This window comes from Terrapene carolina, unplaced genomic scaffold (genome assembly GCF_002925995.2).
Source record: "Terrapene carolina triunguis isolate 2854851 unplaced genomic scaffold, T_m_triunguis-2.0 Scaffold210, whole genome shotgun sequence".
In the NCBI taxonomy this organism is placed as follows: domain Eukaryota; kingdom Metazoa; phylum Chordata; order Testudines; family Emydidae; genus Terrapene; species Terrapene triunguis.
In genome coordinates this window covers 30,118,228-30,146,154 of record NW_020664561.1, presented here as the reverse complement: position 1 = coordinate 30,146,154, position 27,927 = coordinate 30,118,228, and the positions used below count along the sequence as shown (strand labels likewise).

The 27,927-nt window shown below is 40.0% G+C and overlaps 1 protein-coding gene across 5 annotated transcripts in view; it reads right to left on the bottom strand.

Moving 5' to 3' along the window:
* The window catches only part of LOC112108480 (collagen alpha-1(XI) chain), a 221,790-nt gene that overhangs the window by 54,656 nt on the left and 139,207 nt on the right, over nucleotides 1-27,927 (bottom strand). For all 5 annotated transcript variants that reach the window (XM_026655480.2, XM_026655483.2, XM_026655482.2 and 2 more), the window contains 8 exons: nucleotides 27,076-27,129; nucleotides 24,119-24,172; nucleotides 21,777-21,884; nucleotides 20,246-20,335; nucleotides 19,917-19,970; nucleotides 8,016-8,123; nucleotides 5,570-5,677; nucleotides 4,331-4,384 (listed from right to left, as the gene is read on the bottom strand). In XM_026655480.2, the coding sequence (XP_026511265.1) occupies nucleotides 4,331-4,384; nucleotides 5,570-5,677; nucleotides 8,016-8,123; nucleotides 19,917-19,970; nucleotides 20,246-20,335; nucleotides 21,777-21,884; nucleotides 24,119-24,172; nucleotides 27,076-27,129 (630 nt within the window). The remainder of the gene's footprint in view (nucleotides 1-4,330; nucleotides 4,385-5,569; nucleotides 5,678-8,015; nucleotides 8,124-19,916; nucleotides 19,971-20,245; nucleotides 20,336-21,776; nucleotides 21,885-24,118; nucleotides 24,173-27,075; nucleotides 27,130-27,927) is intronic.

Genomic DNA, 27,927 nt, shown 5'->3' with positions numbered 1-27,927 from the left:
ATCAATTATTTACCCGGCTCTAGCAGGGAGGCTCCTCACTTCCCTCTCCCACCCCCACAATATCACAGTCTAGAGAGGATTTGATCCTGCAAGCTCTCTGTGCATGGAACTCCCACTGAACTCAGTTTGTCAATGGATTGAAGGATCTGACTCTACATGCTGTTTTAACAATGAAAACAACAACAAAAGCTGCACAATATTTTCTTTGTGAAAGTGAGAGTGCATCAGATGGGCCCATCGTTCAAAAGAAAAAAGCAATTGCAATACTATCGGATTGTAAAGGGAGACATATATCTGAGAAGTACATTGCTGGAATTTTCCCATCCCCCTCTTACAAAACACTTGCATTATAGTTAACATTTGAATGCTGCAGTGGGAATAATAGCAAAGGGCTGGTGTGATGGAGAGAACCATCACAGAAAATGTGGAAGCCCAGGAGGCTGGTTTGTGATAAGGTTAAGTTGGTGATATGTATTAAAACTCTGTTGTTAATCAGGTGGAGGGAGTGGATTGGCAGAACCTGTCAGAGGTGGGGCTAAGGCAGTATAAAGCCTGCTCCATCAGCAAGCTGTGCACTTTAAGTGGGATTTTAGTCTAGGCAGAAATCTGCTCCAGTCCTTCCTTTGGCTGGGAGTTCTACTGTAGTTTAGGGCCTTGCCTGAGTTTAAAGAGCTTATTCTAGTCTAGACATTTTAGAAAATACTGCAGTTAGAAGGTTTTCTATCCTTCACAGGAGAGCTTGTAAAGGGGTATTTCTTAGCTGTTTGTTTGGGCGGGGGGTGTTGGTAATTTAAAAATTTTACTTCCTTAAATTACATTTTTTCCCCTCCATTTCCACAGCACTCCTGACTTCCCTCTTGTGGTCTTTTTTCCTTCATAGTATTGATGAGTTTCTGACCCACTGTACAAATACCATGATGGCAGTGGGACAGGCAAATGTTTTCAGTCTCTTTAGTGGCTTATCTTAACATGATATTTCTGCATGTATTCCAACAGACCGACTGGGCTGCAGCTAATGGAAGGAATGTACATACATACAAATAGAAAATGTATCTAAATTCACTAGACTGCATTGAAAATGTCAGCCACTGCTTCTATGCTCTCGGGATGAATTCACCTCTCTGCAGATAATCAGCACAAGGCCAATGGAGCTCTTAAATTTCACTTAGCCCTCCATATAGAGTTCCTGTTTAGTATCACCTATTAATCATCTTTAAATATTTTCCATTTGTTCAGATAGGGGCAGATTCTCTGTTCCATTACTCAAGTGGCACAAAAGGCTGATTGTAAACCCTACCTGGGTGTTCTCCTGGCATGGAGAAATCTCCAGTGGGGGTGTAGCTAGCAGAGTCAGCTCCTGTACAACATTGCCTGCAATCTCCAGTGTCAGGGGTGTGTCCGGGGCAGGGAGGGATATACTGGAGAGCTGAGCAATGCATTATAGTTATCCCCGGCTGGCAGTGGTCCCTTGGCAATCATTAGCAGTAGAGGTTTCTTGTTAAATATCAACTAGTGAAAGCCCCAAACCATAAATCCCTTCCGCAGTCCTTGTTTTCTAGGCTCGATGGAGAGAAGATGTCAAGATTTCTCTGAAGAGGCCAAAGGAAAAAAATTAGGCCTTAAACATTTTCTCTTAGGGCCCCCTGATCTTAATAGACCCAAGTTCCCCACCTTCACTTTTATCAGTAGACAAACACTTGAACCTGAAGTCATCTGAGATGAGAGGTTCAAGTACTTGTCTCCTCCCGTCACCCTGTCTCCTCTTTGAGGGGACGCCAGGTGGCACATTCTATCCCTGCCCTGCACACTCCTTCTGTCTTATGGGAGGGAAAGCAAGTTTCACAGAAACACACATTCTGAAGTCAGTGGGCTGAATAGGTGTAGCTGAGGGCAGAATCGGACTCAGTGTGGCTAAGTTCATTCGTGTGCTCTAACATCAAAGTTGTACTACACCTTCAAATAAAAACACTACAGCAGAAACAATCCAGGATTTCAGTGTGAAATACTCCAGATATGTGCATATTCATGCAAGCCTCCCACTTTGGTATTAAGCATGTGCAGGATACAATTTTCAAACACTTATTTTGCAATTACTTTATTTGTAAAGGAAGGTTCCTTAAACATATCAAAACCTCTAGTACTTATGAAGGGTTATGGACTGAATCTTCAGCCCTATGCCCAGCTCAAGTAGCTGTGCTGAGATGGGGCAAAACAGGAAGGGCAAAAGTTTTCAGAGACAAGCTGAAGAAGCCATGTGCACCTTTAAGGGGGAGAACAGGAAGATTTGTATGCTGCCATATACTGAGCCCGAATGGAACTGGATTCTGGGCTGCACAACGATGTGAATGCCTAAAAGCCCACCCTTTTCCAGGCATAGAGGAGCACTATGCTTGCGTACCACAATGGCTCTCTCCAGCTACATAAGTAGTAGCAGGATTTGTCCCTACATCCAGGGCAAATTTACACCAATAATAATTAATAATAAAGCCTATTTACAGTTATCTGGGTACAAAATACATGCCTGGAAAATTTAACTCATTTTAAAAAGTTCTCATTTGAGATAAAATTCCATTTGGCCATTTTTTATATCAGACTCACCCAAAAGTTCATCTCTAGGTTGAGAATAAGTACCAAAAATTTCAATCCAAAAGGGAATTTGTTCAGTAACTTTTCTAGGTATATTCCCCAGAAAACATGGACTGATAATAGATGTGCTTTCTCAACCATATCTATAATATGTTCCCTGTGTTAACAGGCCATTGCAAATATTTTACTACAACATTTATGATTTGATCTGACAAAACAGAATTGTGACAAGTTTGCATTTGCTGCATGTGGAACTGCAGAAGTAAGAGCCTTTCGCATGAATAACTGCGGAAGTACACTCTTATTTTTTTTTAAAATGCCATTTCCAACACAAGTTTGCTCTATATATTTTCCTATGAAAATATTATAAAAAGTATTAATTAGCATATGCCTTGTATTAAACAAGATGCCGTTTGATGTGAAGATATATAATCATACATTTGACAGTTGCTAAGAACTTTCTACATTTATAGTGCTAGATGCATAATTAATAATAAAAAAAACATCTTTTTCATGATAGGGATTGGCAATATACTTAAAGTGACTGAATATGCTACTCTTGCCCTGAGCTCTACTAACTCACACATTTTGAACTGGAATATAATCAAGAATCTCTCTTCAGTGACTTCTCCCCCATTTTGTCTGAACTTGTTCAGAAAAAATAATATGAGAGCAAACCTGAACACTGACGAGAGACTTGAAAATGACTTGAAACTTGTTTGGGGTTTGAAACAGTAATTTTAAAGCAATCAGAGGAACGGGAAGTACTGAAATACTGTGGGGAAGGTTGTTCTTCAGATATTGCTGGTCTGACTGGACAATGGAAGTACCTGAACTCCTGTGAGAATTTTCATGCGATTTAGAGCCTGATCCAGCTCTATGGAAGTTTATGGGAGTCTTACGATTGAATTCAGCGGGCCCTTAGCGTATGTTTACACTACAGCAGGGAGCAAGCTTCCCAGCTCAGGTAGACAGACCACACTAGCAGGGCTCAAGCTAGCAATCTAAATATAGCTCTGGTGGAGACTCAGGCTAGTCTCCTAAGCTCAGAGCCAAGGGACTGGGAGGTCTTAAGAGGCTGAGCTGCAGTATCAATACTGCTCTTTTTAATGTGCTTGATTAAGCTTTGCTAGCGTATGTCTGTTCACCCAGGCTGGGAGGCTCACTCCCATGCCCCTAGTGACTTGAAACATTTGAAAGTTTGCATAAAATATCTTGACTTCTGGATACCTCTCTGAATTGAACCTCAGAGATCCATGAAGTTAGCTCATCGGTGATAAAATACATTTCAAAAGCTTTACAAAAGACATGTCTTTACAATAAAATAAAGGACATATTTCCACACCGTCATTTCATGTTCACAGTCAATATGTATTGGCTGCTAGTACAGTAATGCATAATTGCATATATGCTCTTTGATACGTTCTACCCTCTGCTACACCCATCTATCTCCTAATTATACCCTAAGCTAACTGGGTGTAAGAGAATACTCACTATTTATGTAGAGTTTTGTTAACATTATGTTAAAATTCTAGGTAAAATATTTTAAAGGTGTAATTAAGTCACACAATGCGATTGACAGTTTTCTGTGTTTCTACTGGTTGAAGTGTATGAGTCTATTTGAGACATAGCCTGGGTCCTGCTGATTCAGCAAATTGTTCATTAGATACAGGAGTGCAGTAATTAATTCAAAGGCAATAAAAAAGTGAAGCCAATACACTGGATAAAGTAGTTAGATACTCACATTTTCTCCCTTGTCACCCTTACTGCCTTTCTGACCTGGTTCACCAATTTCACCCTGTAATTGAAAGCCAGAAGTTACGTTCCTTCTTTAGAATGGCCTGCTTCCTAACTGCACTCAATACCACTGTATCTTTAAACGTTACCTTTAACATGATTATGCTGCCTGTTTTATGTTGCAGTTTCAAGTGTGAAGGCCTAAGGGGAACAGTTTTGCATGGATCAATCATATTGGTATGACAGATTAATCCAGATATTGATTGGCATGCTGCAGAATGCCACATGACCTCGCTTTGAAGTATACTACAACTGGGTTATAAATAAAGGAAACTGTTTTTTCTCACATTAGCTTCAATATGAACTGATAATGAAAGTACCTTGATTTATAGACTAATCTAATTACACATGACTGAACAACTGCTTCTCATTGTTGTGCATGGTATTTCAAAACCTCAACTAGACTCAAATTACCCAGTAACCATCTAAGAAAGTTTTATTTGGTTTAGCACAATAATAAAAGACAGTTTATGTGATTTAACATAAGGACTCTCTGTGGGTTCATAGATTCCAATGCCAGCAGGGACCATTGTGATCATCTGTATAACACAGGCCATAGAACTTCCCCCAAATAATTCCTAGAGCATAAAAATCCCTAGTTACATAATAACTCAAATAACACAGCCATGTACTATAAACGTAAACCTCAAAGTACTTCTATTTGTGTTACTGAAGCTAGTTAAAACTGTGATGGATTTCAAAGAATAATACTAGACCAAATCTAAGCTGAATCCTGAGAGGTGCTGAGCACCCTCAACTCTTCTTGGAGTCAGTGGGACCAGGAAGAATTAGTCTCTTTGGTTTTTATGCTCTCAACATTTGATGCTGAGGCCCTATTCCACCATCAACAAGATTAAATGACTATACTTTATTGGGAATGTTTTCTATTTCTCATTCACTAAGCCAAGTTTTTTTTAAATAAGCAAAAATAAATTTTAACATCATATATCCTGATTTGTTTTGCTACAGTTTCAACCTCACTTCTCTACTGGTAGAAATCTTAAATTGTCTACTGTTGCTTGGACACAGATCCTGATCCCCTATTACTCCTGTCTCTCAGATGTCTGACTTTATTTTTTTAAAAGGGATGTTTAGCCACAGTGTCTAATGTGATGACAGCTACAGGAAGTCCATTTTGTGTATAAATCATCACACAGGCAGACAAATGCAAACAATAAGGACTGACCTTGTCACCATCTTCTCCAGGAGAGCCACCAGGACCAGCAGGACCTGGAAGACCTACAGGACCCTGTACTCCATCTCGTCCAGCTGGACCTTGAGGACCTTTTTCACCCTGAAGAAAGAAAAATCATCTGTATTTATCACAAGAGAATAATTAAGAATTTTGTACAATTAATTCATACTTCATCAACCAATATGCAAATTGTTATATAGCAACATGCAAAGATGTTTGACTGAAATCCCTTTCTTGTTATATGGTGGCCTTTATCACATTCACACAATCACACTCAAAAAGATCAAATGAAAACCTCTCACAAACATTAGAAAGACAAGGTGGGTGAGGTAATATCTGTTATTGGGGCAACTTCTGTTGGTGAGAGAGACAAGCTTTCACAGAGCTCTTCTTCAGGTCACTGAAGAAGAGGTCTCTCTATCTCTCAAGTTGGCCCCATAAAATATATGACCTCACTCACCTTGTCTCTAAGATCCTGGGCCCAACATGGTTACAACAACACTGCATCTCACAAACACTGACATATTTAGTGATACCAACTCCATCCCTTACGTGATTATAAAAGAGTAACACTGGAGGTCAATTTAGCACGTGTGTCCAATCATTCCTTTTCCAAACAACCCATTTCAATGAAGGATAATTAATTGTCTTTACATTTTGTGCTAGAACAATTAACCATGTTTAAAAGCTGTCCTCAAACAATTATTCACATATAGGGAGATTCTCAGTACTACTACTTTAGGAGACTGGTCATATCCTTGCAGGGTATTTTCCATGCATGGAGGAATTCCCAATTGGTGTGTAGCTGGAAGAGAAAGCTTCCACACCACTTTGCTCCCAATCTCCAGCTCAAGAATATATTGGGTGCAAGGAAGGATAAGCTGAAGGCAAGGGTGGAGGTGTATAATGAACTGTACCTATCCAGGGCTGACAGATGGTTCCTTGGCAACCATTGTTATCTGACACATGTTAGAACTGTTCCCAAGCTGCTCTAACCTGCACCTGGGACTTGGCAGAAAGTCAGGCAGCTATAACTGGCTCCCTGACAATCCAACTACCTCTGTGCCAAGTGGAAGCTAAATGCAGCAGAGAATCTGGTTCCTCTTTGCACTACTGTCCAACCGAACTTATAAATAACTAAATTATTAATAGTACAAATCAGCAGAAATCACAACCAGCTTCTTCATAATGTAGGCTCTTAATAAGACAATGAAGGCCGACTGTGTATGCATGTAATATTAAATGGCTAAATTCCACTCTGAGTTGAAATGGGAGGTATTTTGTGCTAAATCATGACCAGGACTAGTCAAATCTACAAATGTTGAGGTTTAAATATTAAGATACAGACACACAGTTCTGTGAAGCCTAAATTCAGCACAATCTCATTGTTGTCACATAAACTCAGAAGAGCCTATACTCTCACACCAAGTTGCGGGCAAATGGGCTTTTTTGAGCAGTTGCTGGCTTTCTCCTTCACCCTGTACTGGGGCACAGAGTCCAGACCATGGGTCTTTTGGGATAACTTACAGGAAAGTCCCTTTCCAGGCTCCAGAGGTGAACCCCAGAGTTCTGTGTATGGTACAACCCAAATGGCTGCCAAACTCATCCTGACATTTTCTGTTTCAGTTTGATATTCAAACTCACCATGTTCCAGTCCTCTAGAATTTTTCTCCATAAGGCTGGCCAAACTATAATAGGGACCCATATATGTGAAACTATAGAGCTCATAACTTTATATCACATGGCAGTTAATATGTGGTTGTGTGTGTTACTCTGTTAACTTCTATTTCACATTTTCAAAATGGCCCTTGAGATGTTCAGGTGAAAAAAAGAGGGAGGGGACAGCAAATAAGAATAGAAATGATACCAAAGGAGCAACAACAAACAAACAATAGTAATAATTCTGGTGAGCAGTGTGCTTTCTGTGCCTAAAATAAAAGCAGGCTGAGAGTCTGAAAAAATGAGTAGTCAGGCATTCATCAATGATCACATCAGAGACTAAAAAAGTACCAGAAAAGCACCAATTGCTGAGAGAGAACATACTGAAAAATAGGAGTGAATGGTAATGAAATTTGATAACAAAGTGAGAAATAAATTTGCACTCCAATATGCAGAAGCAGGATAAAAAAATGGAATCAAAACTATAATTTGACAAAATATTTTATAAATAGATTCTGCCACCTTTGTACTAATAATGATTCAGCCTTGATAAACTCATCCTCCTAGGTATTATAATGTGCAAAAATATAAATGTTGTCATCCAGTTTAATTTAATTTGCAATTTTCTATATTATAAATATAAAGGGAGTAGGGCAGGTGTGCTGGGCACATATGCAATAGGAAGGTCCTGCAGTGTGAACAGCTAAAGTTCTTGAATGAAAATTAATAACTTCTGTACTGTAATAGCCTTATGTGCCATCTTCTTGGAATTACTTACCGGAGCACCCTTCTCTCCCGCTGGGCCTGGAGGACCTTGAGGACCTGGACGGCCTGGTAGACCAATAGGGCCAGCAGTACCTGCTGATCCACGTTCACCTGGAGAACCCTAGAAGGAAAAAAAATACTAAGTATGCAGAGAATTCTAATGTAGTCCATTTAAGCTTCTCACTGTTCTTCAGCTTCCAAGCATAGATTCCCATCCTTCAATCGGACTTGACGCGGATGGGTATTCTCAAAGCCAATTGCCCACTACTAATGGGATTTCATGGATTCAGGTCATACATGGTATTTATATTCTAAAAAATATTTAGATAAGCTTTTGCCATCTACCTGAGTGTACAATAGTGCCCAGTTGTCATAAACACACATCTAAGGGTAGCATAAAATCCCTCCTCTACCTGTAAGGGGTTAAGAAGCTCAAATAACCTGGTTGGCACCTGACCAGAAGGACCAATGGGGAAAGAAGATACTTTCAAATCTGGGGTGGGGTGAGGAGAAGGTTTTGTTTGTTTGCTCTCGTGTGTGTGTTGGCTCTTGAGACAAAGAGAGAGACCAAGCAGGTAATCCAGCTCCTACTGAAATGATACATCTAAAATTACAGAAATTGTAAGTAATAGCAAGGAAATGCGTTAGATTATCTTGTGAATTTTCCCTATGCCAAGAGGGAGGTTTATTCCTGTTTTGTAACTTTAAAGTTAAGCCTAGACGGGAATCCTCTGTGTTTTAAGTCTTTTTATTACCCCGTAAAACTACCTTCCATCCTGATTTTACAGAGGTGCTTCTTTTACTTAATTTTTTTTATAATAAAGTTCTTCTTTTAAGAACCCGATTGATTTTTAGTGTCCTAAAAACCCCAGGGTCTGGTCTGTGCTCACCTTGTTAACCTATTTGGTTGGTATATTATTCTCAAGCCTCCCCAGGAAAGGGGGTGAAGAGGTTTTGGGGGGGGATAGGGCTCCAAGTGGCCCCTCCCTGAATGTTTGTTTAAATCACTTGATGGTGGCAGCAATACCGTCCAAGGACAAGGAAAGAAATTTGTGCCTTGGGGAAGTTTTTAACCTAAACTGGTGGAATATAAGCTTAGGGGTCTTTCATGCGGGTCCCACATCTGTACCCCAGAGTTCAGAGTGGGGAGGGAACCCTGACACCAGTGGTGTCCATTTGGGATCAAACATTTGACTGTAATTGATGAGAAATGGCAACACCCTCCTGAAGTATGCTGAGCATCATCTGAGTTAGAAATAGTGGAAGATTGCCTGGCACTGGTCATGGTCACTTTGACTTCATCAACACAAATGCCTTTGTGAGATGCTGGTCATATAGTTTAGGAGGCCTAACATTGATCTCAGAGGACTTGCTTTTATTCTGGATAATATTAGATTTGCAATAACTGTTGTAATAAGCTCAAGATCCAAGGAGAAATGCCGCCAGAAAATATCTCAGCATTAATATTTCCAGGAATAAGGTATAGTTAGAATGTAGCATAGGTTCATGTCATGCTAGCCTTCTAGGAAAAAAGAATGTGGTGAGAGAATGTATCATGCTAATAGCACTAGGATTAGTGGCAACTGGGACAGAGGTGGAAGCCACGATGGTGTCCATAGCACAGGTGGCAATAATTGCATTGTTAATGCCAATAGCAATTATAACTGTTGGGGATAAAGAGTGCTTCCCACACCTAGCTCTTCCCACCCACCCAAATGTGACCTCATAGAAGATACTGGTTCAAAAATTTTGGCTTCAGTTGTTGATCAGATATGCATAGGTGGGTGGATATCAGTATGACTTTCCATCAACATTTTCCCAGTCCTTTGGCTTAGAATTATATTAATCACTACTATTTCTGACTACTGGTTGTTTTCATGGCCAAAAATTTCAGAATAGACATTGAGCCCTTCCACTGTGAAACTTTTTAAAAAAAATAAAACTCTAACAACAACTAGTAGAGCAGCAGCACTTATTAACCTTGTCTCACAGTCGTTATCCAAACTGTAAAAGGTGGGTTAGCCTTACTAGTTAGCTTTATAGTTGTATTAAACTAAAAGAGAAAAAGTTGAAAAGCAAATGCCCAAACATACTTGAAATGGTCATTGCCAGGAATTGCAGACTCAGTTAAAAACTGCATATTTTTTCTCCCCAAAAATCAGATTTCACTTTAGAACTCTTGTCTCTAAATGAAGGATTTGTTCTAGGATATTTTAAATCTCTAAATCTTTTGCCCAATACAAAGGATGTGAATTCAGTGAAAGCCCAAGTACTAGTTTCAGTGTGTGCAGATGTTGAAAGGTTTAATCCTACAGCCCATACTCAGTTCTTACTCAGGTCAATCTCAGTTTAGTACAAAGTCCCTTTCACAAGTAGCCCTTATTGCATTCTGCTTGAGTTAGTAGCATTTTGGAACAGACCCTGGGGCTGTAATATGGTTCATAATTTTTTTTTAGGAAATTGCTTGTTTTTTGATGTAAAGAAACTTATTACCCTGATAAATGAATACATACTGCATAGTAACATAGGGCAGAATCATGAAGGCTAAATATTTCAGGAATTAGCTCACCATCATGAACTAATTTGATCATACATTATGTTGTGCTCAGAAGCCATAGGGCTCTGTATGGGATAACAGTCTGCCTGTGCGGAACCTGATTGACTTCAAAGTATTATATGAAGTCCTGTTGACTTCAAAGAACTACACAATGCAGGATTGGACTCCTCTATTTTAGATCAACACAAAAGTGGATAAAAGTATATTACCAAAAATAAGTTAAAAAAAAAAAAAAAAAAAAAAAACCCAAGCAGGCTTGTCAAAAATATATTAATTTATATAGAAAATAATGACAGCAGAGTTGTTTTTGCTCTATGCTGAAATACCTCACTTCTAAGGGTTTAAAAACATCTGGATCATATTACTGTCTTTTGTGTATACTCTAACATCTTTTAAGTCCAACCATTCTGAGGTTACTGAAGCATCCATAAGTTAAATTAATGTTCTTAATGTCCTGGCTGACTCTGCACTTGCAGCAGCACAGGTGTTGTGTAGTGCTTATGGACTTTCAACAACAGGCTGAGCTCTACTTTAAATATGTCAGCCAGGCACAGAGCCAAGATTCGTGACCTTTCAGAATCTGAGCAGGACTTGGATCTTTTCTGCTGGATTGAGTTGACTAGACAAAATGTGTATATAAAAACCCTCAGTACTTCAGAAATAGAGAGAGCCTGCTCGGATGGACTAATTGGGAAAATTCTGATTTTTTCAGTCATGTTTATGCTCATTTTAAATGGACAGATATCAATTAGTCTTGCCCAGGGATGGAAGGGGAGAGGAGAAGAAGCAGAGAGATCTGGTTCTAACTGCCAGTTGCAAAAAGGGATCAGAAGTGGTGAGGCGCATTCATCGAATGCCAGGATAATATGGATTAGCCAATAGCACAATCCCATCCAAATCAATGGAATCCTATATAGCTCATATTATGATGTTGGTAGACAACTGTTCAGTAACTGGGTTGAAGCCATCAATTACTTTACATATCACCAAACAGTAATGATTGTAAATCCTTTTCACCAGCTGGGCTGGTTTCAAATCATGACCCACTGGTAAGATTCTCCATATCCCATTACCAAACCAATGAATTGTCCTGTTCCGTCAATTTACAAATTCCTGGTGTTAAGAGCCAGAAAAGCACAGCAACAAAATTCAGCTGTGACCCCTCTAAAATTTTAGCTTGGCTGGCTATGAGCTAAAGAACTTGCCTTAACACTAAGACATATGAGACGCTCCCAATAGAGTTCCTGACAGCACTTAAAAATATAGGGCCAGATTCTGCACAATGGGTTGGTAGAGAGTTGGGAAGGAACAGCCACACCCCTTGTATCTTTCACACAGAGAATGTCCTGTTTCCTCCTGTGCCACCATAGTATTGAGAGCTTGCAAGGAGTCTGGCCATGGCACCATACCCATTCCATGCCCAGACAGCTGAGCTGGACAGAGAGGCTGGCGTAGGCTGCACCTTCTTCAAGGCTTGTACAAGAGTGTGTGGCTGAGATATTCTAGGAGGAAGGAGGAACTCTGGCTTTGCAAGCCTCTATTCCTCCTAGGTGCTTCAGGTGCTGTGCTTCTCCTCTGTACCCCTTTCAGTGTGAACAGTGCATAGGGCTGAATCTAGCCAAAGGTAAAGGAGCGAAGGAAAATATAAACCCTTCTCTGGAATAGAGATAGAGTATATGGCCAATGGAAAAGGAATATTTCCTCCAGAGAATCACAATAAGGTTCCACAATTGCAGAGCACAGGAACAAGAAGATTCTGTGGACTAACAGCCATGGTAACTATATTGTCTTAGTTAAGTCCTTTTTCAGTGGAATTGATATTAGTTTTAGTTTTTTTAACAACAAATACAGCATCTGAACATTTGTTCAGCTGCAAAAGTTAAAATTATTTTGCTTATTAAAGTTAGGTTTTATTTTGTAAGAAGTAAATAATCTTCCAAACTAAATTATGGGATGTTTAAAATTACACGTTATATAAACTGAAGGACAATAACTCATATTGTGTAGATCTTGATATAATTTTTTCAATCATTTAAAAAAGTTAGTCTATAGATAGTTAAAATGTTATACTTTCATTAAAAGAATAGATAGAAGTAAGGTTCAGAACATTTTAAAAATTTGCATAATTAATACAAAGCATAGCCTGGGTTAATTGCTCAATATATCTTTTCTGATACTACTATAAGAAATCTGAAGGGAAAAAATCTAATGGGTTTAATTTGAAGCATAAATAGTTCTCTGAAAAATAATTGAATAATTTAATTTCAAAATGTCTATTCATCACATGCTATTTGTGTCACTAATAAATCATGTCAGGAATACATCTATAATATTCTGCAACACCTTTATCATGTTGCTTAGTTGCTTGGTTTCTGTGCCTTGCTTGTAGCCTGTTTCCATTTTTTAATTATATTAAATAAGGTCATTCTTTTAATATGTAAGAGGAAGGTTTAAAAATAAGAAACAGATAATCATGATATGCATAAATAAGGTTTTAAAATAGAGTTATGTGGTCTCTAGCAAGCCTTAAAAATAGATTATAGCCCTTAGAACACTGGGGTCAAGCATATGCATTTATAAAATGACTCCCACACAAGCTCTGATCAGATCCTACCCTGTATCAGCTGCTCCAGTCCCCCAAGTACCTCAACTCTTCTTTCAACTCCTGAACCTGCCCCGAAAAGCACCCCATTCTCCCAGAGGCATCCTGATCCCTTTTCACCCAATATCAGCAAGCGTCAGGAACTGCTCTTTCTCCCACTCTGGAGCCCTCTGAAACATTTTCATTGCTGCTGCTGGACAAGCACCTGATTTTACTAACTGCCAACTTTGACAAATATCCCAGTACCCACCTCCATCTGCAGAACCCTCCTGATAGGCTGCATTAGAAGTGGCCAGTTCTAACATGCTAACTGCTGAAACCCACTGACAAGAGACCCAACCCAATGATCCTCCATTGCCAACCCTTTTTAGTACCACTCTCCTCTGAGATCACATGCAGACCTCATTAGATGGCACCCAGTTTCCAGATGTAATTTAGGTAATGGTCTAAAGGCTGAGCATCAAAGTTGGTGAAATTCATTCAGTGCAAGGTCCTCCACTCTACTTAAGTCCTGAAGTAGGGTTGGGACCTCAATGGAAGTGGCTCAAAGATGTGCCTGTGCATATACTATTTGCCCTGGTAAGGGTTAACATGGCAGCCCTGAATAAGGAGAGCGAGAAGCTACAATGAGGAAAAGTCTGCAGAACCGTATTTATATGAATTCATTGGCTCTTACACCCACACAACTGGTGCAGAGAGGCCATGGGTTCTATTCCAGCTGATAAACCTGAATGGTAGATAGGGGAAGATGCACAGTAACCCTGCACTCTGGGTCTTGGATTGGGAGTGGTAAATTTCACTTCTCCAACCCCTCCTCCCACAGTCTCAGAGCTTGGCTCGGTGTAGGTGAAATGAATTTCATCCTCCGTGACTACCTCAAAATGAAGAAAATGCTTTCAGAACCCGGGGCTAAGATTTTTTAAAACAGGAGTCTGAAATGAGGCTCCTAAATCCTTATTTTGACACCTTCAAAAGGTCTGGTAAGCAACTAACAGCTGCCAGTGAACAGCATAGGAGCTTAGCTTCACTCAAGTCTAGCTATTGTAAATACAATTGAATGGAACTCATTGATCTGTGGTTTGTGGTGTCTAGTAATAGGATATAGAATAACAGAAGCTAACTTTTGTGACTAGGAGTTCTCTTTCTCTCTGTGATTTTTTTTTCCATTTTAAATATTAAAATGAGATCCTTGTATAACTCCTTGCATTGTGAAGTCTGTGCCTTGCTTAAAACACTTATAGGAAGATAAATAAGCTGCATGCTGAAGTTTGTAAATGAAAAAAATGTTGAGTGGGAATATGGACTTGTTATAGAGCTTTCCTCTGCATCTAAATTGCTAAATCTACACACTTCTACAGCATCTTTTTACCCTTCATCTTTTAAATAATTTAGATATTTCACTTGAGGACTGCTGAAGATCTTTTTGCTACGACAGCATCTCTCCTTAACTTCTCAGCTTGGCACTTGTGCAGTGGTCTATAACACTTTAAAGCAAATGCTATTCTCCCATCCCTGGTCTAATGAGACTGGAAGTGCCATGGTACATCCTAGAATGAATAAGTTATGGCAACTGCACCAGGAGGATGCCTTGATACTCTGAATATGCCTCATCTTTTCAATATTCTAATAATTAAGCATGACTGAGCCTTGCTAGCTCTTGGACTGGTATCCTGTGATGCCACATTGTTTTCTTCTCTGTCGGCCCCATTGTGTTACTCTTACCCATGCTGAACCCATTCTCTCAGGAGCAAACCTACTGATTTCTCTGGCACTATTCTCACAATAAGGTCTATATGGAGAAGGGTGGCAGAACAGGGCACTGTGATGGCAGTGGCTGCTCCAAATCTTTTTACATATTATCTTTAAGAAGATTTTATTTTGCAAGATTGTTCAGACAGTATTTGTACAGGGACCATACACGTGTGTATCCTGCCTGGTGAGCAAATGATGGTTCTTTGCATGGTTAACTCGGCAACCTGAATGAGATTCCTATCGCTATTATTTTGATTCCTGAGGCTTCAATGAATATAACAATAAACATTCGCTAGCCTGCAGCCATACCACTATGGTCTGTGATCTTGTCAGATATAATCTAAACACATTTAGGTCTCCTCAGTTCTAGACTGTGACACTACTGGGGGGAAAAAACAGATTTTTTTTTTAACACACCAGATGGCAGCCACTGTGCTGGTATCTATAGAACCTGTTCATGGAATTCTGGTAGCTCTTCTACCCTGCCCACCCCACAGCCATCTTTTACAGTTATTTTGCATACATTTTCTTTACTACTCTTACTAGATTTTCATTTCACAAAAGTTAGGCATGTCAGTGTATGGATTCTGCCCATAACCTGGGGTAGGTGCCATAAAGATATTGACTTTGTTTCCTCTATTGAATGGTTGTCCAAGGTTTTGTCTCATATTTATTTTATGAACTGTAAGCTCATTAATGAATGTACCTTTATCTGTTTCTTTTTGTGAAGTGCCATGCAATATAAAGCACTTATATACATATTTTGTCATAGTAACAATATTTTTTTCTTAATTAGCACATTTATTTAAAGTGAGCAGCCTCATGACTGAAATTATCAGACAGAGGCAGATAGCACCGACTCTGGCAACATAACTAACTGGATAGCCTATATCTGACTGGTTCAGTATATGACCTGGACATCCAATACCCAAATGAGCTAATGAGGAATGACTGCCTGAATTTCCTAAGAGCTTTCTCTCATCAGCATTCAGCATGCCTTGCAGCAGCATGAAAGAGGGAGGAGGAACACTACCAATTGGAAGATAAAGAGCAGATAGAACAGTGGGGAAAAAAGAAGAAAACATCTTGCTATGGAGTATTCATGCATCTCTCTCTTTTGTCCAGTTCACCCTAAGCACAGCAATTAGCATGCAATGTGTTCTGAAATGGTCATTCACTGCGGTGAACTTGCAGCTGTACAGAGTTTATGATTTTGTATATTCCTGTTATTTGGGAGCAGTCAGTGTTGGCAGGTGTGGCAGAGACCTCCACAGGGACTAATCCTCTTCCTATTTTGTATGGTGAGCAAGCATTCCCTTGGGAAATGACTGACTGTGTGTTTAGCCCTACTGCCTAAAATAGGTTGGAAATTATTTTAGGGCCATATTATGCCAATGATCTTCCCCTGCAACTCCCACAGACAGCAGTGAGATAAAGCTCTAGGTCTCATTGTGGCCCTGAGATAAATACATGTGGCACCATGATATCAGGTGCATCCTTATATCTTCTAACTACCAGCCAATTCCAAAATTAATAATTAATAATTACAGAGATACAAAATCAGTCTAATAAAGTTTAGGACCTTCTCTGAGATTTGGGATATCTGTGGGTGGGGTTTGATTCTATTTGTGCTTCAGGTAGTCTCTGCCTTCCAGGGCCAGAAATTACCCATCTGAAGGTCTGAGAAAGTAACTGAACCTTTGACAAAGACTTCCCTTTTCCTCCATATTCACCACTTCTATTACCTGCCTAGAACATCCATTACATCATAATGTCTCTAGCAGCCATTTCAGATTGCTCAGATTATGGTTGAAAATTTGGTAGTCAAAACTTTGAATTCTTTAAATAGTCTACCTACAAGAACTGAGTGTATATTAGAAAAGAGTGAAATATTTGTAGTGAAATTATATGGTGTGAATATAACCAGGAATTTAAATATTACTTATTGTGAGCAAAAGCTGTTGTTGTACACGGTGAATAGTAAGGTTCCTATTTTGGGGCTTTTTTGTTTCAGTTCCTTGAGGAATGTGCTTATATACCATGGTGGGAAGGAAAGAAGGAACTGAACATATCAAAAGCAAGCTAAAAATTAAAGTACTATCACGCTACTTCTTGATGACATTCTAGAGGAAAGAATTAGTGCACAAAAATGTTACTGCAGCACTTTCCCAAACCTAGGGATATCCCAAAACCAAGAGTTTTCAATTAGGAGTTCTTTATATGTTTTGTTTTTAAGCATTAAAAATATATAAATTGTAAGAATATACATGAACTTTACTGTCAAAACACATATACTTTCAGTTCCTCTATTACTTTTTCCCTTGAAGAAAGGGTTTGTGTCAATTTACTTTTCCACCTGGGCTCACCGAAAGAGAGAGAAGTGCAATAAGCAGATGGTTGTCAAGAACTGCATGCTGCTCATTTGAGCATAAGTGTACCAGCTTTTGCATCTATAGAGTGCTCTTGCATAAAAATGACAGCAGAAAATTAGGCAATTTAAAAAGTCTGTATTCTATTTTAATACCTTTCATTTCAAAATTCCCAGGAACTACAGTACAAGATGTGATGGAGAGATCAATAGTAGAAAGTAAAAGCCTAAACATAAAACACACACTTGGGGATACAAAAAACTCTTGACCTTAGACTGGTCTTGCAAAATTCTACAGGCCCACATCTTTCTGATGAATGAGTAAAATGTCATTACTTTTACAGTCATAAAGGCAGGCAAATCTGCTTTATGCCTAGGTTGGTAATAAGTCTAATGGAAAAATAAAACTTTATGGTAAATACCTAGGTCATAGTTAGGTATAAACATGGTTTTAGAAAATGCTTTTACACTGGTTTACACATTAGCCAGTCAAACCATATTTAACACCAGATTCACTGTGTTTAGGCAGAGTCCTACACATTTCAAAGCCCAGTGTAAACAAGGTCATAATGGCAAAGGTTGGTTTTGGTGATACAACAGTTTAATAATCATTAAATAATTTTACTGAGCATCACTGTTCTAAAACAAACAACTATGAGATGATATTTATGTGCTACTCCTCCATTCCTCGCACAATCCAAACTTTCATGTATTTCAGTGGACAGTTTGGAGATACAAGGAAAGCATGACTGGGTTCTGAAATAGGAATTCCATTATGTTTCTTTCCTGGAATTTTAATGGCATTCATCATCATTGTTCTATGAATTTTTATTAGGGTCTGTCACAGGGCGGCTGCCCTTTATGGGAATTTTGGGCCCAGTTTGCCCATGACTGCCTTATGAAGGCCCCAGGTGGCTGATTAGTAAACAAGCACCTGTAGCTAATGAAGGTTATCCAAGCTCAGTTACAGGGGAATTCCAAAGGGATACAGAAAGCACCCGTGGAGAGGAGTTGCCAGGACAGGCCTAAACCGGGAGCCTGGAAGGTGAGCTCTCTGAGGAACCCATGAGAATGGGGAGCCTGTAAGAAATGATCCTAGAAAGCAGAGACTTCTAGATGGAGGGCTGTAGTCAGTAGGTGTCCAAGAGGGCCTGGTTCTCAGCCAAGGGTCTCCCAGACACTGGCTAGAGGCCTGTCCTGACAGGATCACTCACCGCCCCTGAAGAAGAGTCACAGTAGATGGGCCTCCCCAGACCTGTGAGTCCAGAGAAAGATCTTACTCTGGTAGGGGCAAGAGGCCTAGCACCAGAGGTAGGGATTGGAACCAAGAAAATACCAGGGGGAGAGGTGAGAACTGGACTCAAGGGGGGGGAGGTCAGCTGGTCTAAGAATGACTGAGTCCCTCAGTTGAGATGATGAGGTGAAAGATTTGTTTATGTTCTATGATGGGTTTTTTTTAATGTTGATAAATGATACCCTCCATAAAGAGGTGTCCTTTAGCATCTAATGGGCTGTTTGGACTTGTTGATACCCTGGGAGAGAGAAAAATCAAGTAAGGGCTCACCTACAACACCGCGCCAGCCTGCATGGGGGGTGTGCTGGGTCAGCCTGGCATGCACCGTGTATTTCTACATTTTTCCCCCTGAAAATTTAAGCTTTCACTGAAGAAAAGTAAATTTCTTCAATGAAAGGTCAGTTTCTTAGATGTGACAGCATTAATGCCTTTGTACATCTGGCAATATATCACCCATGGTACTTATTTTAAATAATTTCTGCAACAGAGATTAAAATGTGACCCATTCCTTAAAGCCTGTGATGTAAAGTTAACTATCTGCTGAGTTCTGCAGACTGAGTGAAAAATCTCAACTGAATCTGCCAAAATAGTCTGCAGATGTTTCTTATTTCAGACAGTAACAAAAAGTTGTACAATAGTTAATTAGAGAAATAAATACACAGTATGTGATGTAACTCCACAGTGTAGAAATGCCAGAAAACATGGGGTGCACAGAGGAGTTATCATTTAGTAGTCTTTGCGGACTGCAATTTTCTCGCAGTCTTATTTAAAACTAAAAAAAAATTCTACTTAACTTGTTAGGATGAATGGAAATTCACATCTATATTGGTATTATTGTTTAAGTGGTCAGACTGAAAAATCAGCAAGACAGTAGTGAATATGATTCACAACAATGGCTTAAAACCTTTTAACAGCAAACTTTGATTCTGAATAGCAAAGCAAAATCCATTAAAGTTATAGGGGTCAGACCTGTGGTGCACAGGAGTTATACAAAGGGAATGTAACATCAGCCAGACTGGCCATTACATCCACAGTTTGTGGCTTTTCCTTGGTAAAGATTTTTTTTATGCCTGTTAATGACTAGTCTAGCTGGGCAATGCTGAGGAGCAAGTCAATTTTGCACCTACTGATAGCAGCAGGTTTCAGATATTTTTATACCTATACATTCCTTATGTACATAGGCTCATTAGTACATGCAATTGGTAGAAAATAACTATTGATTGATGTGAATGACAGAGCTTCCTTACTGTTTTACAATCTGTGTTGATGAAAACAAAACAGCATGTGAAGACTCAGAATGGAGGTTATTTGTATTTTCATAATGTTGGTATGGTTACTTACAGCTGGGCCAGGTGGGCCTTGTGGGCCTTCTCCTCCTTTCAGACCAGTTGGACCCTGAAAAAGGAGAGAAGCATGTTGTTCCATTTGAAAAATTAAACAGTTTTTTTTATTTTGCAACATATTTAATATGAAGGATTTAAAAATAAATTACCACCAGTGAATGGATAGCCATTTGAATTTAACCCTCAGGGGTGCCCATTTGGTATTTTCGTATTGCATTCATTTTCCAAGCACAGTGGAAAACTTCCTGTAATAGCTTAATTCATTGTTCTCCAGATACTATATAAACACTGTACCCACAGTTATCTATGCTGGTGTTTATACTGTACCTGAGCTCCTGGAAGGCCTCTTTCTCCTGGGAAACCACGAAGACCTGGCGGTCCATCTTTTCCAGAGATACCTTGAGGGCCTGGGTCACCCTGTGAAAATGCAGAGGTTTCAAAAACTGCAAATGTTAGTTACTAATTACTAAGGCTACAATTTTAGACACAGAGGTGGCAGAAGTCACGGAATCTGTGACTTCCAGCAACCTCCGTGACTTCAGCCTACGGCGGTTAGGAGCTGCAGGGTACCCCTGCCACCTCTGGCGGCCCCTGGCACTCCAAGCCACCACAGGTGGCGGGGGGAACCCCCAAGCTCCCTGCTGTGGCGGGTGGTGGGGGCCCACAGAGTTGTGGGTGGTAGGGAGACTCTGCTGGTCCCGGCTGCCGCAGGCAGTGGGGAACCCCGCAGCTCATGGCCAATTTGGGGCGGGGGGAACCCTGAGCTCCTGATGACGTGGTCCGCCAGAGCAGTGTGTGGTGGAGGTACCCCACAGCTCCTGGCTGCCATGAGCGGTGGAGGTACCCCACAGCTCCTGGCCTCTGCGGCTGGCGGGGGGACCCCTGGAGCTGGGGGTGGCAGGGATACCCCACAGCCCCTAGCTGGTGGAGACAGCAGGGAGCCCTGGAGCTCCTACCTACCATGCAGCTCCCCGCTGCAGGCAGTGTGGGGACCCGCAGATCCCCATTTTGTCACAGATATTTTTAGTAAAAGTCAGGGACAGGTCATGGCTTCCATGAATTTTTCTTTATTGCCCATGACCTGTCTGTGACTTTTACTAAAATATCTGTGGCAAAATTTTAGCCTTACTAATTAGTGCACATATAATGAAACAGCAGACTCTGGTTATAATCAATGACCAAAAAAAAAGGACCATCCATCCATCCATCTCTCCATTCAGCTATTCAAGTACTTTATGGCCCTCATCACCATGGTATGTGAGCACAATAGTATTACAACAAATTTTAAAAAGTAATATATATTAGTTATGGTATTTAAACAAAAAGTTATTAATATTATCATAGTTTCTTTAAAGAAACATTCATGGAGGAAGTTACTCTCTTATCTACAATGAATAACTGAATAAAATCATATACTATTTTCTTGATCAATGTAAATATTTTTTCTAATTTTTTTTCCTCTTTCACCGAAAGAGTAACTGAAATTCTACAATGTGGCCAGTGCCACACAGAGATATGTTCCTGAGTTCCAGTACAGAGCTCCAACTTGACCTGAGCAAACAGGTTGTCTATGTACAATCTCCCACACTAAAAGGGAGGTTCTATGCAAACTGCTGGTCTTAAACAAATTAATGGCTATCCTTGTTCCCACTGAAATTAATAATTAATTAATGTGGGCCTGTAGAATTTTGCAAGACCAGTCTAAGGTTAATTAATTGCTGAAGAGACCTTCCTTGGGGAAAAATGTGTCTGTGCCTATTTTATGCCATACTTTCTACAGTTATGAACAGTATCTGATTTTAAACATTTATCCCATCTATCTCTGTGTGACACTTTCCTTCCAAAAGCCATGCCATACCTTAGCACCTTCTTTTCCTGCAGCGCCTGGGAGGCCTTGTTCACCTGGCGGGCCTGGAGGACCAGGGTGACCTCTTTCACCAATTGGGCCAGTCTCACCAGTAGGACCCTAAGAACAGAAGTTAAACATCAGTTACCCTAACAAATTAAATTTTTTGTTTGGTTGGCTTTTTGTGGGCAATCTGTTCCCCACTTTTTCTCAACCTTCCTCCTACCCTCAGTTGTTCCTAGGATCTGGGATGTCACCACAGTTACCACTGGAAAATGTGCAATCCTCACCTTCACCTGCAGACAACATTTGTTTACAAAATAGTCTAATCCTTAAATAATAAAGCTCAAACCCTATTCTGGCTGCAGATACATGTGTGAGTTTCCATGGGCTGCAATTATGGCCCTGCTTCCCAAGTGCTGAAGGCCTGAACCCCACAGCATTTCTGATACATTGGAGAGAGGACAAGAGGTCTCGTACCCTCTGTCTGCCATGGAGCACTGTTCTGTAGTATCTTCCTGGAAAAATATAGAGAGGGGCGGCTAGGCAGATCCACTGAAACCTCCCATGGAGAGAATGCAAGGGTTCCCAGAAAGGCAGATGCAGGGATCAAAGACCTGATCCACTAGCTTTTTTGCACTTGTTGTATTTAAGTGGTGATGAGTTACGATACTGTATTCATGACAAGTGCTTTTGAGAAGAATAAAAGTTTGCCAGATATCATCACATGGGTGTTTGGTTGCCTATTGGTGCTCAATTCCAAAGTATAATGAGAGAGAGAGAATCTCTGCGAATCAGTATTGATTCTAAAGTAAGGGTGAGAATAGGCAGTAATAATAATTTTCAGAAGGGTTTTATAATTCTGATTGCTAAACATTGTAATTACCATTTTTAATTGATTCACAATGTTACTTTGGTGTACTAGATAATACCACATATGGTATAATTTATGCCCCAAGAAGTGCATTTTCTGTTAGTATGAGTTGTGATGGTGGATGCTAACACTTAAGCAAGTGTGGAAAGATCCATATGGAAACCAAATGCAACCAGTATCAGTCCTGGAAATAACAGTGGGCCCAGGGAATATTTGCCTATGACTGAATAGTTATCTTTGAAATTAAACAAAGAAGCAAAAATCACACTCAGTAAAACACATGCTGTTTTGATTAATTGAAGTGATGGAACAGAAGAGAACTGTTGCATCAAACAGACTCAGATGCCACCTGTAATTAACTAGAGAGTACTACAAAAAGGTCTGTTTCTAAATGATTTAGTTAAAGCTATGTAATTTGTATCTCTAATGGAACTTTCTGCCCTCCCCTCTTTGTGTTTTTCTAAAAAGAATCCCTAAACACAGTTTGGAAAGTAAAACCATTTTCTACAGAAATGTTGTGTCTTGGCAGTATATGCTGTGAAATGTGTTAATACTAGTTCTGGTTCTGGTCAATGAGTAAATGGGGAATATATTATTCAGCAAATGTCATTAGTAGTGGTTATAAGATATATTCAACAATATCTCTACCTATTTGACCAGTCAATTACTCTGGAGGCCAATAGAAAATGCTATTTTTTTAAATGATTAACAAAGTTAAACCTCTGTAATCCCCTGGGTGAATTTAATATTCTTTCTGGAAAATCTCTCTTAAGTCGGGCCTTGGGTTTCTCTTTTACGGGGGCTCTGTGGTACATGGATAATGGGTCTCCTGAACCATGATAGATTTGCCTGTGGTAAGAGATACTTAAACTTTTCTTAAGTGGTCCAGCCCCTTTCCAGTTAGTATGCTTTGTTTTTCAGATTGGCAGTGCCTGTGTTCTATTAACTTTGTCTCCAATTTTGCCTTTGCTAACCTCTTGTATGGCTATTGGTAAATAGGATAGGTAGTAAGGGAAAGGGTTAGTGTCATGAAGACCACTTAAAGGAAGTAACTATATAAGTATAATCAAATAAGATCATGAAGTAAACCTCACCCAAACCCTATAAAATAATCAAAATGCTTCAATCTAAAATAATACAACACAATATGTTATTTGCTCTTTCTAAAAAGAGTTCAAAGTAAGGGGTCCTATTCTTCATTCTTAACTCTTGGAGAACACCTACTTTGCACTCATTGAAATGACTACAGGTGATGAATTACAGTGGAGAATCAGGCCCAATGTCTTTGTTTTTTTGTGGAGTTTGATTCTTGCTTAAATACATTTTGCTAAATTTGCTGTAAGTAATTGGGTACTGCAGGAGTTAACATGTCCATCAGTGTATATTATATACTCACGAACAATAGCTCTTTACATTAGCCATAAAACAATCTTTAAACAGTGTTATCATATAGTTAGATATAACGTTTAAAATGCTCTACCTGGGGTCCAACAACACCACCAGGGCCTGGGGGTCCAGTTTTGCCTTGAAAACCCTGTGGAATGAAATATATAATACATAGTTATACATGGCAAGGTATAGATGAGCCAAATTCAAATCTGTGTTGAAGAGGTGAGAGAGAAACTCCATGTTAGGGGTTCATCTTCAAGAATACATATGGAGATATCTATTATTCCTGTGTATACCTACATGTGAAATTTTCAAAGCTCTGTCCTTTCCAGTCATTCTCAGCTGTGCTTCTACGGAGCTATCATAAGAAATGCCAGTCACTTCTACAATTATCTCTCAGTAAAATTTATTAGGTGATTCTGAATGCATGAGTGATATTGCTGAAACTCAGCTAAAAATACATATAGACACATATATTATGAACTCATAGCCAAGACAGACAAATGACTATGTAAAGAAAGGCATGGATGGGAGATTAAGGAGTATGGGGGAAGGTGATGTGGAAGGAACATAAAATCGAATGAAACACAGATCCAGAGAAGATGTGATTTTTTCCCCCCCTATAGAGATGGGACAGGAGGGCTGCATAGGGAAAAAAGGAAATAGTGAAAATTTGAAATGATGAAGAAAATGTAAAGGAGAATATAAGGCAAATGTCATTGGGACAGTCTTCCAGAAGATTGGCAAAATCTGTGGTTTCTAGTAAGCAGCTATAGACCTCAGTTCAAAGCTAGTCAGCAAATTCTCTGGAATCCCCAATTTAGAGTACGGCCAGTCCAAGGGCTCAATTGTGCCTTTACAAAGTAGTTCAGCATTGGAGGAGGTGTAGACTGGCACAGCCTCAGCAGAATGAACTCACTGCTGTACCATATGGAGTCCAGCATACCACCCCTTCACACCAGTATATATCTGCATCCTTCACCCCTGTGATAGGGTGTTCAATCCACACCAGCCCTGAAAGGGTTAAGGTGGCTCAGATAGGGCCAATTAACCTTATAGGCAGCACCTGTGGGAGAGTCAGGCTGGATTTATAAATTACTAATTGCTGAGAAAGCCCAGCCAGAAGAGAAGCTGGATGAGGTATAAAGCCAGGAAGTTTGCAGCAGAAAAGGGCCATGGGAAGAGAGTCTGGAGTTGCTCTCTGGGTACAGAGAAGTGGATAGGAGGAAAGCCAGGGATATCAAAAGCCCTGGGATCCTATCCCCGAAGGAAGGGATTAAATTGCAGGGAAGAAAGCCTGTGGAAGGCAAAGTAGGAAGAAATCCAGAGAAAGAACAGTGGGGGTTGAGACTGCAGACCTTGGCTGCTGATGATAGGGTCCCCCGGGCTGGAACAGGTGGCCCCGGGTTCCCCTACCAGCCACTGGGAAAGTGGAACAGACCAGGATTTACAGAACATTACCGGAGACAGCACACTGGCAGATTGCCTGGTGGGACTTGGCTACCCCAGAAGGGAAAGACGCTATAGTGACATAGCTAGAGGGCTGAGTGGTGAAGAGCGAGAACCCTGAGTCCTAGAGAGCAAGAGGGACCATGGGGCAAGTGAGCAACAGAAGGGAGTGCTAGACCAGATGAGCTGATCCCCAGACCCAGCTACGAGGAGGCGCTACAGCGGTGACTGAACCCTGTTACAATATATCTTCCTTTATCTCCACTGCCTGCCTACGTAAAGGCCTCACATTAGTTATGGGCTTTGGGCCATATTCAGCATTCCTTACGCAGGTAAAATTATCACTGAAATCAACAGGAGTTTTCCCTGTGTCAGGAGACAGAAAGGAGTGCTGAATTGGTCCCATATTCAGTGAAAATGCCTTGAGAACATCTACTGATTCCACCTCTACAGAAGACAGACGTGTTTGAGCATATTTGGTAATTCTATTTTTTTCTCCTGTGCCATTAACAAATCTGCTCTTGCTGTCTATTCTCTGTTGCTATGATCTCCTTTGATGCCCATTACTTCTTTCACAAACTTCCTTTACTTTTTTGTTCTCAGACCACTCATTCAGTATGGCCTGGATAACTGATGTGTGCATTCATCCCAATCTCATGACAATAAAGCCCTTATACTATCCCATCATGTGTGCATATAAGCAAGCAGAGCATACTCTCATAATATTCTTGTGGCCGTTCATATGAAGGATGCTATATGAAGCTGAGTGCACTGTAACAAATAAGAAGGAAATTCTGGTTCAGTAAGTAAGCTTTTTGTATTTTCCACATTTGTGGAGGTGAATAAAGAGCTCTGCAGCAATGTCTGCTTAAGCAGCTGATGCATCCTAATTAGTGAAATGATAAATCAATTGTACTTGGAGCTAAAGAAGTAATTGTAAATAATTTAGATCAAAATAATATTTTTCATTAAAATTGACCATTTTATTTCTTTAGATTTCAGTGGGATTGTATTTCATAATGCAACATGCATAGAGTCCTTCTCCAATGTACAACATGTTTATAGAGATATCCTTCAAGTAAGGAAACCCAAACAATTCTTGTTTTGTTATATGGTTTTCTGTGTATTTTTGTCTCAATCACTCTTCTACTTTTCTAAATTGTTAGCTTTCAAGTTCTTAGTGGGCTGGCACTAATACTTTTTCTGCCTTCTTACATGGCTCTCAGTGAGAGTGGCAAATATTATGTTGTTCCTCACATGTCTTCTTCAAAGCTGATAACAGAGTATTATGTTGCCTCACTATCTATTGTATACTTATGATCAGTTTGATGTTATTTAACGGGGAACAACCAGAAATAATCTCACCCTTACCACATGAAGAAAAAATTAAGCTGTCTGACATCTGCCCCCACTGAGTTTTAACGGATTTTTGCTTTCTATAAACAAAGTTAGGTACCAATAAAAAAATTGCCTCTCACTTTTTCCTGCAATTTTCGGTATAAAGCAATGGAACTAACTATTAACTGACAACTTTTTTAAAGATCACAGTGAACTAAGCAGGTGTTCAACAGCCTGAAACAGTAGAACCAATGTACTTACAGTCTCACCCCGCTGTCCTGGGTGCCCCGGCAAGCCATCTTTCCCAGGTGGCCCCTGAAATTACAAGCAAAATAAGTTAGAGGTTTCTCAGTCATCTCTAGCTCTGAAAAGAGTATACAATTAGCCCTAAAATCTCTATGATCTTTTCAGACTTTCAGGCCAGCCTTCAGAAAAGCTTTACTGCTTTGATAGCAACTTGATACAATTTTAATATTTTATTTTTCTGCTGACTCCTTAATTTATGTAAATTTGTCTGGATGGTGATTTTATGTGTGTATATGTGCATGCATGTTCAAAATGGATGTCTAACATTCCAAAATTCAAAGTCCCTACTTTCTGTCCTCTCATATCCTGTACTTCATCCCCGAGTTAATGAAAACCGTTTTAAAGATAAGATTCTGGTGAGTTGTGGCTATGGCACTGTTTAACATAGGGCAGCATCAGTAAGATTGCAAAATGAGTAAGCTAAATAAATTGTGATGAAAAAAAATCACAGACCTGATTCTGCCACCCTGACTCTCACTGAGCACAGCCAGACTCCAAGGGCAGCACCATTGGTCTAGACTGTGCTCGCAAGATCCAGGCACAAAGGGCATGAATTTTCTCTTCCTGCACAGGCATGGGTCAACTGACTTTGTGGCATCATTAGCACACCTCCTTCTCCTGGACCAGAGATGGGTTATGCATGTGGGGAGCAGAATCCCAGTGGGCCTGCAAAAATAATCTAGGAAAGCTAACATGGACTTAGACTGTTACTGCTACCTTCCTGACAAAACTCCTTCCACAGTTAGGGACCTGAGAGTAGCCGCAGCCATGGGAGTCCTTTGGAGCCATACTGCCAAGATTCTGTGG